We start from the raw sequence: 13,234 nt of genomic DNA on the forward strand, positions 1-13,234 counted from the left end.
AGTGGGTATATATAATTCAGTTCAATTCTGATACTGTCCACCTGGAGATAGCATCAGATCACACAGTAAGGCGCAGTCTCAAAAGACTGCCTCCCATTCAGCCCCAGGTTGTGACCTGTGCTTTTTTTTCCGATTAATTGTTGAAGGCAAACTGCGAAATGACCTGTGCTTTTGACCAACTGGCTATAAATTGGGGTTCCCACAATCACCTTCTTGTGTTTGATTAATTTGCTAAGGTGTCTCACAGAACTCAGAGAAGCAGTTGCTCAGCGTTTATTGGGTTTATTATAAAGGTTATTACAGAGGATACAGATGAATAACCAGATGGAAGAGATGCATGGGACAAGGTGGGAAGGAGAGTGGGACTTCCCATGCACTCTGTAGTCACGCCACTCTCAGGAACCTCCAACAATCTGACGCTCTCTGAACCCTGTACTTTTGGGGTTTTATGGAGGCTTCATTATATAGGTATGATTGATTACCTCATTGGCCACTGGTAATCAGCCTACAGCCTCTCTCCACTCCTTGGAGGTTGTGGGGGTAGGGCTGAAAGCCTTAATCCTTCAGTCATGCCTGGTTCTTTCTGGTGACCAGCCCCCATCTTGAATCTAGCTAAGGCTTCCCAGATATCGGTCATCTCATTAAGATATAAAGACATTGGCTGGGCGAGGTGGCTCACGCCTGTAATCCCATCACTTTGGGAGGCCGAGGTGGGCGGATCATGAGGTCAGGAGATCGAGACCATCCTGGCTAACATGATGAAACTCTGTCTCTACTAAAAATACAAAAAATTAGCCAGGCATGGTGATGGGCACCTATAGTCCCAGCTACTCAGGAGGCTGAGGCAGGAGAATGGCGTGAACCTGGGAGGCAGAGCTTGCAGTGAGCCGAGATCGCGCTACTGCACTCTAGCCTGGGTGACAGAGCGAGACTCCGTCTCAAAAAATATATATATATAAAATATCTATATACATATATATATAATTATATATGTATGTATGTGTATATATATATATAAAGACATTTAGGCCGGACGCACTGGCTCACGCCTGTAATCCCATCACTTTGGGAGGCCGAGGCGGGCGGATCATGAGGTCAGGAGATTGAGACCATCCTGGCTAACATGATGAAACTCTGTCTCTACTAAAAATACAAAAAATTAGCCAGGCATGGTGATGGGCACCTATAGTCCCAGCTACTCAGGAGGCTGAGGCAGGAGAATGGCGTGAACCTGGGAGGCAGAGCTTGCAGTGAGCCGAGATCGCGCTACTGCACTCTAGCCTGGGTGACAGAGCGAGACTCCGTCTCAAAAAATATATATATATAAAATATCTATATACATATATATATAATTATATATGTATGTATGTGTATATATATATATAAAGACATTTAGGCCGGACGCACTGGCTCACGCCTGTAATCCCAGCACTTTGGGAGGCCGAGGCAGGCGGATCATGAAGTCAAGAGATCGAGACCATCCTGGCCAACATGATGAAACCCCATCTCTACTAAAAATACAAATACTAGTTGGGCATGGTGGTGCATGCCTGTAGTACCAGCTACTCGGGAGGCTGAAGCAGGATAATCGCTTGAACCAGGGAGGCAGAGGTTGCAGTGAGCCAAGATCGCGCCATTACACTCCAGCCTGGCGATAGAGCAAGACTCTGTCTCAGAAAAAAAAAAAAAAAGAGATATAAAGACATTTACTGCTCTAGAGATCCATGTGTTTTTAGGAGCTATGTGCCAGGATCCAGCGTCAGAGACTAAATACGTATTTCTTATTATATCACAATATAACACATAGGGAGCAAAGTGTTCTACAAGTGTAACTGATTCTTGGGTGCTTATCAGGTACTAAGTAATAGAGAGGTTCCATTGTGGAACCTAACTTACCAGTGGTCACCTAGGTTGGACTGGACACTTGGGAGAGGGATAGTGATAGGCGTATTATAATGCAAAAGCAACCAAGTTGACCATCAGATGATTTTTGTCCTGGCCTAACCTTTATAACCTTAAGTTAGTCACTTTCCGTCTCTGGATCCCTGTTAAAATGAATTTGTTTGAACTCTTAAGACCTCTTTTAGTTCTGTAATTTTTAGGGACTTCTTCTGTAACTTTCTGTAGACCTTTCTGGGCAACAATCATAAACTGTGGCTATTTGAGTCACCAGCAAAGTAGTTTTCCAGCCAATGCAGCAAGGCATTCTTCCCTTGAAGGATAGTTTGAAAATCACTGTTTTTTGGAGTGGCCATTGTAGCTTCTTTGTAGGTCCATGAGAGTTCCAAGGGACTGTGCAGGCTGGGCGCACTGACTTATGCCTGTAATCTCAACACTTTGGGAAGGTGAGGTGGGTGGATCGCTTGAGGCCAGAAGTTTGAGGCTGTAGTGAACAATGATAGCACCTGTGAATAGCCACTACCCTCCAGCCTAGGCAACATAGCAAGACCCTGCCCCCCCAAAAAAAACACGAGAAGGAAAACAATATCACAACTTGCCTGAGGCTACGTAGTAACAAAACCAGACAGAGACACAGAGTCTCCTGACTCTCAGTTTCATGCTCCCAAGATTTTACTTCCCTCCACACAAAGTCTTTTCTTTTTTTCCATAGACTTGGAACGCCAGTTGGAGGAGCAGAAGAAACAAGCCCAGGATCATAGGCTAAAATCTCAGACGGTTCAAAATGTGGTACTGATGCCTGTGAGCACTCCTAAGCCTCCAAAAAGGCCCCGGCTCCAGCGGCCAGCCTCCACCACTGTCTTGAGCCCTTCTCCTCCTGTCCAGCAGCCTCAGTTCACAGTCATCTCACCCATCACCATCACCCCAGTGGGTCAGTCATTTTCCATGGGCAATATTCCAGTGGCCACCCTCAGCCAGGGCTCCAGTCCTGTGACTGTCCACACACTGCCTTCTGGCCCTCAGCTCTTCCGCTATGCCACAGTGGTCTCCTCTGCCAAGAGCAGCTCACCAGACACAGTGACCATCCACCCTTCATCTAGCTTGGCGCTGCTGAGCTCTACTGCCATGCAGGATGGGAGTACACTGGGCAACATGACCACCATGGTTAGCCCTGTGGAATTGGTGGCCATGGAGTCTGGCCTAACCTCGGCAATTCAGGCTGTTGAAAGCACCTCAGAGGATGGGCAGACCATCATTGAGATTGACCCAGCCCCGGACCCAGAGGCTGAAGATACTGAGGGCAAAGCAGTCATCTTGGAGACAGAGCTGAGGACTGAGGAGAAAGTTGTGGCTGAGATGGAAGAACACCAGCATCAAGTTCACAATGTGGAGATTGTGGTCTTAGAGGATTAACTGGGGATCTCAGGGCCAGGAGTTATGTTTTGATTTGGAATTTTAATTATTTGTTTATTTTTATCATTGTCCCACTCATTTCCACATAGGACCCTTTTTAAAAAAAAACAAAACAAAATCTTATTGTTGTAACTGAAAATGTTGGGTTCCTCCCACTCCCTCATTGAAAAATGGACAAAACGAGCTGCCCTTCCAGAAGTTGAGAGTAGGTCATTCAATGTCCTAATGATCTTACACCAAGAAAGTAATTTCTTTTAGGGGAAGTGTCAAGATAACGAGTAACCCTGTCCAGAAAGCCATTTCCAGGCTCGTTTTTCTGTGTAGGCACGTGGTTTTATTCTTGTAAAGATGCATTGACCAAACTCTGGAACACAGATCTGACACTGGAAGGCAACCCATTTGCATGTGGATGCAGAAGGGCACTTTATTTTGTATCCTGAAAAGGGCCTACAGAGGCCAGTACAAAACTCTGAAACAAAAGGAAGTTGACTCTGCTTTGAGGGGAAGGTGGCATGCCAGCACTAGCTTATAAAGGGAAGTGCTAGCCGGGCGCGGTGGCTCACGCCTGTAATCCCAGCACTTTGGGAGGCCGAGGCGGGCGGATCACGAGGTCAGGAGTTTGAGACCAGCCTGGCCAACATGGTGAAACCCCGTATCTACTAAAAATAAAAAAAAGAAATTAGCCGGATGTGGTGGCGGGCGCCTGTAATCCCAGCTATTCGGGAGGCCAAGGCAGGAGAATTGCTTGAACCCGGGAAGGCAGAGGTTGCAGTGAGTGCAGTGAGATTGCACCACTGCACTCCAGCCTGGGCAACAAGAGCGATACCCCATCTCAAAAAAAAAAAAAAAAAAAAAGTGCTTTGGCAAGTATGGGCAGGGAAATTATCTTACTTCTAGAGGTGCAACTGACGCCTCTGGAGATCTCCAAAAGTTAGTACCATGAGTGCCATTTTGAGAAGAGGGTGGTAATAAGTGGAAGGTACATCTCCACAGAGCAAGTGGCAGCAGTGGCCTGTGATTTTGCAGAAATGGAAAGCCAAGGCCGGGTGTGGTGGCTTACACCTGTAATCCCAGCACTTTGGGAGGCCGAGGCGGGCAAATCTCCTGAGGTCAGGAGTTTGAGGCCAGCCTGGCCAACATGGTGAAACCCCGTCTCTACTAAAAAAAAAAATTGGCTGGGCATGGTGGCAGGGGCCTGTAATCCCAGCTACTTGGGAGGCTGAGGCAGGAGAATTGCTTGAACCTGGGAGGCGGAGGTTGCAGTGAGCTGAGATTATGCCATTGCACTCCAACCTAAGCGAGAAGAGTGAAACTCCATCTCAAAAAAGAAAGAAAGAAATGGAAAGCCAAGGATGCTACAGCTGTGCTTTGGGGTTCAAGGTAGTAGCTTACCTTGTTCCACACTTTGTCAAAGCACTCACCCTCCTGAACTAGGATCAGTCCATTCATTTGAAACTGTGCAATGTGATGTAAATTGCTCTGGTTCTTGGACTGTGGCTGTCACAGGGATGGGGCTCCAAGGCCATCATTTTCATTGCATGACTCCAGGATCAGGGAGTTCCTCATCACACCAGCTGCCATTTTTGGTGGGGCCATTTTTTTGGCTTTGGAACCAAAAGCAGCCACTCATTTGGTGCTTCCTCTTGTTCTGCCCTCCATCCCTCAACTCTTAATGGCATCTGTCTCCTGGAACCCACGCTCTTCAGCTTTTTGGCTGATTTGGAGAACAGTGACAGGTGCCTGCCTGCCTTCATCCCCTTTTAGATTCATTTATACCACAGATGTTTCTGTGAGATACTGAGATCATAAAAAGCTTTAGGCTTGGCAGAGAGGACTCAACACCCCCAGGCTTTCCTGAGACACCAACTAGATGTCTCCTGAGTGAGCTGGACTCCCTGGGAAAGAAGCATTGTCTGCAACATTATATTATAGGAAATGTACCAGGAATGTCAATAATAATGTGTTGGTGGGGGAGGGGTGTTATTTCTTTTTGTTTTGTTTTTAATGTTGTTTGTATATTTAGAGCTGGGCCATTTTCCGTGCTGTGATTCCTTCTCTTTGACCCTCTTCAGTGTTTGGGGCAAGAGTGGACCCTGGTTTTTATTTCTTTGATTGCATTGTTTACTGCACTAGGAAAAATATAGGGATACAGGGAAACTACAGACAAATTAAAGGAAAAATAGGTCAAAAAAGAAAGCACACACCTTAGGAGTGGGAGGAATTTTTTTTATTAAAAACATAACTTTGACCTGTAGTTTCTTTTTCTTTTTCTTTTTTATTTTTAAGAAGGCATCTATCAGAAGCCATGTTTCTTCCAACAGATGTTGGAAACCTCATCGAGCAAGTAAAAGTTTCATTCTCCATCCCTCAGATGGCTGTATTTGGCCAAAGAAACCCTGTAACATGGGAAGGTTTCTTTTTTTTTCCCCCCGAGACAGAGTCTTGCTCTGTAGCCCAGGCTGGAGTGCAGTGGCGCAACTTCAGCTCACTGCAACCTCTGCCTCCTTGGTTCAAGCAATTCTCCTGCCTCAGCCTCCTGAGTAGCTGGGATTACAGGCTCCCGCCATCATGCCCGGCTAATTTTTGTATTTTTAATAGAGATGGAGTTTCGCCGTGTTGGCCAGGCTGATCTCGAACTCCTGGCCTCAAGCGATCTGCCCGCCTTGGGCTCCCAAAGTGTTGGGATTGTAGGCATGAGCCACTGCACCCAGCCTGAAGGTCACTCTTAAGAATGAGATTTATGAACTCCATACAGTTGTAGATTTCAGTTTTTAAATAGTCTGGGGTTTTATTTTTCTTTTCAAAATATCTAATAGACTTAGCAATCAATTTAGAACAAGTATTTGGCCCTTAATATATCTTTAGTGAGGGAAGTAGCTTTTATTTCCAACTTCTTTAGGTTTTCTGTTGGTACATAAAAACAAAATTGCTATCTAAGACTGAATCTACTTGAATCTAGGAAGGCACATCTCATCCGTATTGTGGTTTGTAGGGACACTTTTCTCTTTCCCAGAGATGAGAGGACCAATTCAGGACAGAAGAGCCCTCGTGAATACCAACATGCTAGCTCAGGTTCCGTTCTTTCCTCCATCAGAGCTATTGGTCAGGGTTTTAAGGTAGTGTGTGCATCATGCTTCCAAAGTCAAGAGATTTCCTCAAGCAGCCTGTTTACTAGATGAATTTTCCAGCTGGTGAAATACATGAGCTTTGTTGTTTTCCTGGTCTTCCAATAGCCTGTCATTATTGTTAGATATTATGGCATCTGTTGTTGAATGTGGGTTCCCTTACAGCCCTGGTCTAGATGATCCTAGTTGGGGTGAGACATATGCAAGCCATTGATATGTGCATAAGCAGTTGCAATGAACCATTCCTTAGGCTGACTTGGTAGTAGCCATTTATCTTTATGTTCATGCATTGAATAAACATTTTTAAGAACCATCTATGTGCCAGGCTTTGTGCTAGGCACTGACAGTAGAGAGATGCAGACATAGTCCTTGCACTCAAGGAATTCATACTCCAGATGTATGGAGTTAAGAAATACATATTTCCAGGCCGGGCGCGGTGGCTCAAGCCTGTAATCCCAGCACTTTGGGAGGCCGAGACAGGCGGATCACGAGGTCAGGAGATTGGGACCATCCTGGCTAACACGGTGAAACCCCGTCTCTACTAAAAAATACAAAAAACTAGCCAGGCGACGTGGCGGGCGCCTGTAGTCCCAGCTACTCGGGAGGCTGAGGCAGGAGAATGGCGTAAAACCCGGGAGGAGGAGCTTGCAGTGAGCTGAGATCCGGCCACTGCACTCCAGCCTGGGTGACAGAGCGAGACTCCGTCTCAAAAAAAAAAAAAAAAAAGAAATACATATTTCCGCCAGGCACGGTGGCTCACACCTAGAATCCCAGCACTTTCAGAGGCTGAGGCAGAACTGCTTGAGGCCAAGAGTTTAAGACTAGCCTGGTCACATAGCCAGACCCTATCTCTACAAAAAAAAAAAAATGTAAAAATTAGTCAAGTGTTGTGGCTCACACTTGTAGACACAATTACTCAGGATGCTGAGGCAAGAGGATTTTGCTTGGGCCTAGGAGTTCAAGGCTGTAGTGAGCTGTGACTGTGCTACTGTACTCTAGCCTAGGCGACAGAGCAACACCCCCAACTCAGAAAACCAAAACTACACATTTCATTATAATTGGTTTCCTTTGTAATCCTATGTATTTTATTTTATGCTTTGAAAAACATTATTTAAGAATTGGTTCATAGGTTTCAGCAGACTGCCAAAGGCACAAACAAGCAGCTCTCCTCTACTGAGGTACTGAAACAAATCCTACTGGGATAAGTGCTGTTTGTGATAGGGCTATTGGCTAGGAGCTGAGAGAACAAAACATGAAGCGCCTAACCCAGCTTAGGGGTGTAGAGTTGGGGTCAGCAAATAAGGGAGATCTTCCTGGAGAATGCATATACCTAAGCTGATTTAGGAGAGACCACTTTTGGCTAGGTTTATTGTACTAGTTGATTTTCAAGTAATTGGGCTTATTTATTCTAGAGAAAAAGTCTTCAGTCTCTTGCTTCTGTCTGCAGAGCAAGGCAGAGTCAGCAACATGGGCAGTCTCTCCACTGGAGAATGCTGAGTCATGCATGGGCTTTTCCAAGTTTCCATCAGATGGGACCCAGTGTTGAATCCAGTGCAGGACTGGAGTCTAGCTGGCAAAGGGTAAATGCCCCAAGCCTTCCTGCCATATGGTTTCCACGAAGGCCTGAGAGTCAACTGTACAACTGTCTTGTGTTGGCCATGTCCCTGTTTGGTCCCTTGCCTTGTTCTCTTCCCTTTCTCAATTTCCAAGCTCCGCCCACTCCTAAAAACACCAGTCATTCTGAAGTAAAAAATGGACAATAAACATGAATATTCAAGATTCAAAGCCACTTCATATGAAGGTTCTTTCGCACCTCTGTCCTTATTAGGGAAGGAGGACCAATGTTAATCCAAGCATCTGGAAAATTAATATTCAGTTCAGGTAGTTTGTACACCCACTAGTAGCATTTTATCCCATTTCATGAAAGGCATTAAAGGTAAGACTATGGTGGAGAGTATTGGATTATAAAGATACTAAAAGTCAAGCATGAAATGTGGAATTAGTAGTCGAGTTAAAGCATCCAGGTTTTAGTACTATCAAAGAGGTGGAAAGGACAAAGGAAAGGTTGAATTCAGAAAATAAGGCATGGGGTTGTGATTCACCTTGGGCAGTACTCCTGAGGAACTCGTCCTCTCTGAGACATAATGTCATACACTAGCCTAGCTCCTGCATTTTGAGACAACTCTCCTAGTACAATTGATCACTTTCCTGGAGGTGCAGCACATCCCTTACTCCAGGATAGTTCCTCCCTGGGAAATCCTCCCTGGGAAATTTTTGTGTAGTCTGAAACGTGCTGCTATAACAACCAAGGTTGTCAGGGACCTCAAGGGTGTGGTGTAATTAGGTTAGAGTTGGACTCTTGGCTGGGCACGGTGGCTCACACCTGTAATCCCAGCACTTTGGGAGGCCGAGGTGGGCGGATCACCTGAGGTCGGGAGTTCGAGACCAGCCTGACCAACATGGAGAAACCCTGTCTCTACTAAAAATACAAAATTAGCCAGGCATGGCGCATGCCTGTAAATCCCAGCTACTTGGGAGGCTGAGGCAGGAGAATCACTTGAACCCGGGAGGTAGAGGTTGCGGTGAGCCGAGATCGTGACATTGCACTCCAGCCTGGGTAATAAGAGTGAAACTCTGTATCAAAAAAAAAAAAAAAGATTTGGACTCTTTGTCCCTAGAATTTCTGTTCTTAGGCAGCCCTATTTGAGCCCTTTCCAGGTTTCCTTCCCAAGTCCTGGAATACCTTAGCCCTTTAGGCAATTTGACTTCCTCTAGAAGGTTCTACTTGCCTCAGACTCCCGTATCTACACACCTACATCATCCTTCCTCTCTAGCTCTTTTGGGAACCATGATTTAGTTCCCAAATTCTGCCATGTTAGTAACTTTGCCTTCCTGCCATGGCAGTAACTCTTTCAACTCTTGAGATGATCATCTCTTCTCAACTAAAGTAATGCCACCCCCAGGACCCAAACCTGAGCATACATTCATAGACCGCAGTCTTCAGTAACTACAACAACCTTGCTGACACCGTTAGACACCTGAATTGAAGCCCTTTTGCGATGTGCTTGCATAGTGACATTAGGCAAGTTCCCCTAAGACAAACAGACTCTAAAAACCTATCTTCTACACCTGATTGATTACCCTTGGTCCATGGCCCCAGGCTTAGACATACCTTGTTTTCCTGGTAACTTACTTCAGCCCAGTATGAGTAACAAATTTTTTTTTATGTTTATAAAATAAATAAAGTAACATTTATTTTTCTAGTTTGAGAACAAGAATGAACAATAGGTTTGGATCGCATATAATGGTAAACCTGAGGCTGAGTAAGGACCCAGAGAGAAAGAGCTTCCTCAATGGGCTTTGTAGGAGATACTCTAAAAGAAAGCACACATAGAAGGAATTTACCTGATATCAAAGTTTACTTTTTTTTTTTTTTTTTGAGTCGGAGTCTCACTCTGTCACCCAGGCTGGAGTGCAGTGGCATGATCTCATCTCACTGCAAGCTCCGCCTTCCGGGTTCACGCCATTCTCCTGCCTCAGCCTCCCTAGTAGCCGGGACTACAGGTGCCCACCACCACACCCGGATAGTTTTGTTTTTGTATTTTTAGTAGAGACGGGGTTTCGCCGTGTTAGCCAGGATAGTCTCGATCTCCTGACCTCATGATCTACCTGCCTAGGCCTCCCAAAGTGCTGGGATTACAGGTGTGAGCCACTGCGCCCAGCCTCAAAGTTTACTTTAAAAAAAAAAAAAAGTCTCTGATGTTTTCTTTTTCTTTTTTCCTTTGTGAGACGTAGTCTTGCTCTGTTGCTGAGGCTGGAGTGCAATGGCACGATCTCTGCTCACTGCAACCTCCACCTCCCGAGTTCAAATGATTCTCCTGCCTCAGCCTCCCAAGTAGCTGGGACTACAGACACACCCCACCACGCCCGGCTAATTTTTTGTATTTTTAGCAGAGACGGGGTTTTGCCATGTTGGCCAGGATGGCCTCAAACTCCTGGCCTCAAGTGATCAGCCCACCTCAGTCTCCTAAAGTGCTGGGATTACAGGCATGAGTCACCATGCCCGGCCCTCTGATGTTTTCTTAAAGATGTCTATACATTATAAAGCAAACTGGATGCCCACAGCCATGATTCAGCCTGAAGACTGACTTACATTTTTTTTTGAGATGGAGTTTCTCTCTTGTTGCCCAGGCTGGTGTGCAATGGCGCGATCATGACTCACCGCAACCTCCGCCTCCTGGGTTCAAGCCATTCTCCTGCCTCAGCCTCCCAAGTAGCTGGGATTACAGGCATGTACCACTACGCTTGGCCGATTTTCTATATTTTAGTAGAGACAGGGTTTCTCCATGTTGGTCAGGCTGGTCTCGAACTCCCGATCTCAGGTGATCCTCCCGCCTTGGCCTCCCAAAGTGCTGGGATTACAGGCGTGAGCCACCGCGCCCAGCCTGACCTACATTTTTGTTGTGTTTTTATTTTTTATTGAACATGTATACATGAATGAATACAAATCATAACTGTACAACTTGATAAGGCTAGTCAACACCCATGAAACCAGCTTCTAGATCAGAAAAAATAAATTACCAGCACCGCACCTGCAAGGGTAACCACTACCTACCTCTTTAAAACTATATTTTGCTTTTGCCTCTTTTTGAGCTCTTTATGACTGGCTTTCTTCACTCAACATTATTGTTGAGATTAATCCATAATGTTGTTTGAAGTTGTAGTTAGTTCCTTCTCACTGCTACATAGAACATGTGACTTTGCCACAAATGATCCTTCCTACCAATGGTGGGTAGTTTCCAGTTCGGACTACTATAATAATGTCTCTATGAATGTTCCTGGGACCGGGTGTGGGGGCTCATGCCTGTAATCCCAGCACTTTGAGAGGCCCACTTGGTACCATTGCTTGAGGCCATAAGTTTGAGACCAGCCTGGGCAACATGGTGAAACCCCATCTCTACAAAAAAAAATACAAAAATTAGCTGGATGTGGTGATGGCGTGCCTGTGCCTGTAGTCCCATCTACTCAGAAGGCTGAGGTGGGAGGATCACTTGAGCCCAGGAGGTCCAGACTGCAGTAAGCCATGATTGCACCATCACACTCCAGTCTGGGTGACAGAGTGAGACCCTATCTCAAAAACAAAACAAAATAGCCGGGCGCGGTGGCTCACACCTGTAATCCCAGCACTTTGGGAGGCCAAGGTGGGTGGATCACGAGGTCAGGAGTTCAAGACCAGCCTGACCAACATGGTGAAACCCTGTCTCTACTAAAAATACCAAAATTAGCCAGGTGTGGTGGTGCGCAACTGTAATTCTAGCTACTCAGGAGGCTAAGGCAGGAGAATCGCTTGAAACTGGGAGGCAGAGGTTGTAGTGAGCCGAGATCGCGCCGTTGCACTGCACTTCAGCCTGGGTGACAGAGCGAGACTCCGTTTCAAAAAAAGAAGAAGAAGAAAAAAGAAAAACAAAAACTAATTACCACCAGAGGGCTTGACAACAGTGGGTTCATATTTCCTTATAGTAACACTTGACTGGAACTGACACATGTCTTAGGACATGACATCTTCACAGACCCTGCCACTTCCTATTACAAACGCAGACATGCAGACATATTTATTTTGTTTTTTTCTTTTTTTTCTTTTTTATTTTTTGACATATTTATTTTGGTATCCCTTTTATTTTTTTGAGACGGAGTCTTGCTCTGTCACCCAGGCTGGAGTGCAGTGGCACGATCTCGGCTCACTGCAACCTCTGCCTCCCGGGTTCAAGCGATTCTCCTGCCTCTGCCTTCCGAGTAGCTGGGATTACCACTATCGTTGGCTAATTTTTTGTATTTTTAGTAGAGATGGGGTTTTGTCAAGTTGATCAGGCTGGTCTCAAACTCCTGGTCTCTAGGGATCCACCCACCTTGGCCTCCCAAAGTGCTAGGATTACAGGTGTGAGACACTAAGCCTGGCTAAACAGTCTTTAAAAGTACTAGAGAAGCTTAATACCTAAAAGGAACCCTTCAATGAATCATTGTATACTCATGATATTTTATTTGGGAATGTATTTAGTCTTTTTTTTTTTTTTTTTAACAAAAAAAAAAAGGGATGGGGTCTCAATATGTTGCCCAGGCTGGTCTCAAATTCCTAGGCTTAAGCCATCCTCTCATCTTGGCCTCCCAAAGTGGTGGGATTACAGGTGTGAGCCACCACACCTGGCCTATGTAACTATTTTTTCTTTGCACAGATTTAAATTTATTTCTTTTTTTTTTTTTTTTTTTTGAGGCGGATTCTTACTGTGTCACCAGGCTGGATTGCAGTGGCATGATCTCGGCTCCCTGCAACCTCCACCTCCCGGGTTCAAGCGATTCTCCTGCCTCAGCCTCCTGAGTAGCTGGGACTACAGATGTACATGACCACGCCCAGCTAATTTTTGTATCTTTAGTAGAGACGGGGTTTCACCATGTTGACCAGGATGGTCTCCATCTCTTGATCTCGTGATCCGCCCAGCTTGGCCTCCCAAAGTGATGGGATTACAGGCGTGAGCCACCATGCCCAGCTAAATTTCTTTTTTTAGAGCCAGGGTCTCTTTGTTGCCCAGGCTAGAGTGCATAGGTCACTGCAGCCTTGAACTCTTGGGCTCAAGTCATCCTCCCACCTCCGCCTCCTAGGTGTTGAGACTACAGATATATGCCACCACACCCAGCTAAAATTGGACTAGCCTTCCAAAGGCTCCTTGGCTTCATTTTCCCTTGGCACTATCTCCAGAAATCTTGTTTGTGCTCCATTTTTCTCTCAAGCCTATTGTCTCAGA

At 45.7% G+C, this 13,234-nt stretch overlaps 1 protein-coding gene across 4 annotated transcripts in view; it reads left to right on the plus strand.

Moving 5' to 3' along the window:
* GMEB1 (glucocorticoid modulatory element binding protein 1) overlaps nt 1–3,783 on the plus strand; it is a 49,050-nt gene extending 45,267 nt beyond the window's left edge. For 2 of the 4 annotated variants that reach the window (XM_030913301.1, XM_010380333.1), the window contains exon 10: nt 2,612–3,783. In XM_030913301.1, the coding sequence (XP_030769161.1) occupies nt 2,612–3,312 (701 nt within the window). In that variant the 3' untranslated portion in view covers nt 3,313–3,783. The remainder of the gene's footprint in view (nt 1–2,611) is intronic. The other 2 variants (XM_030913300.1, XM_030913302.1) reach the window with 1 other exon arrangement.
* The last annotated feature ends 9,451 nt before the right edge of the window (nt 3,784–13,234 follow it).

The sequence above is a fragment of the Rhinopithecus roxellana genome, chromosome 12 (assembly GCF_007565055.1).
Source record: "Rhinopithecus roxellana isolate Shanxi Qingling chromosome 12, ASM756505v1, whole genome shotgun sequence".
NCBI classification, from domain to species: domain Eukaryota; kingdom Metazoa; phylum Chordata; class Mammalia; order Primates; family Cercopithecidae; genus Rhinopithecus; species Rhinopithecus roxellana.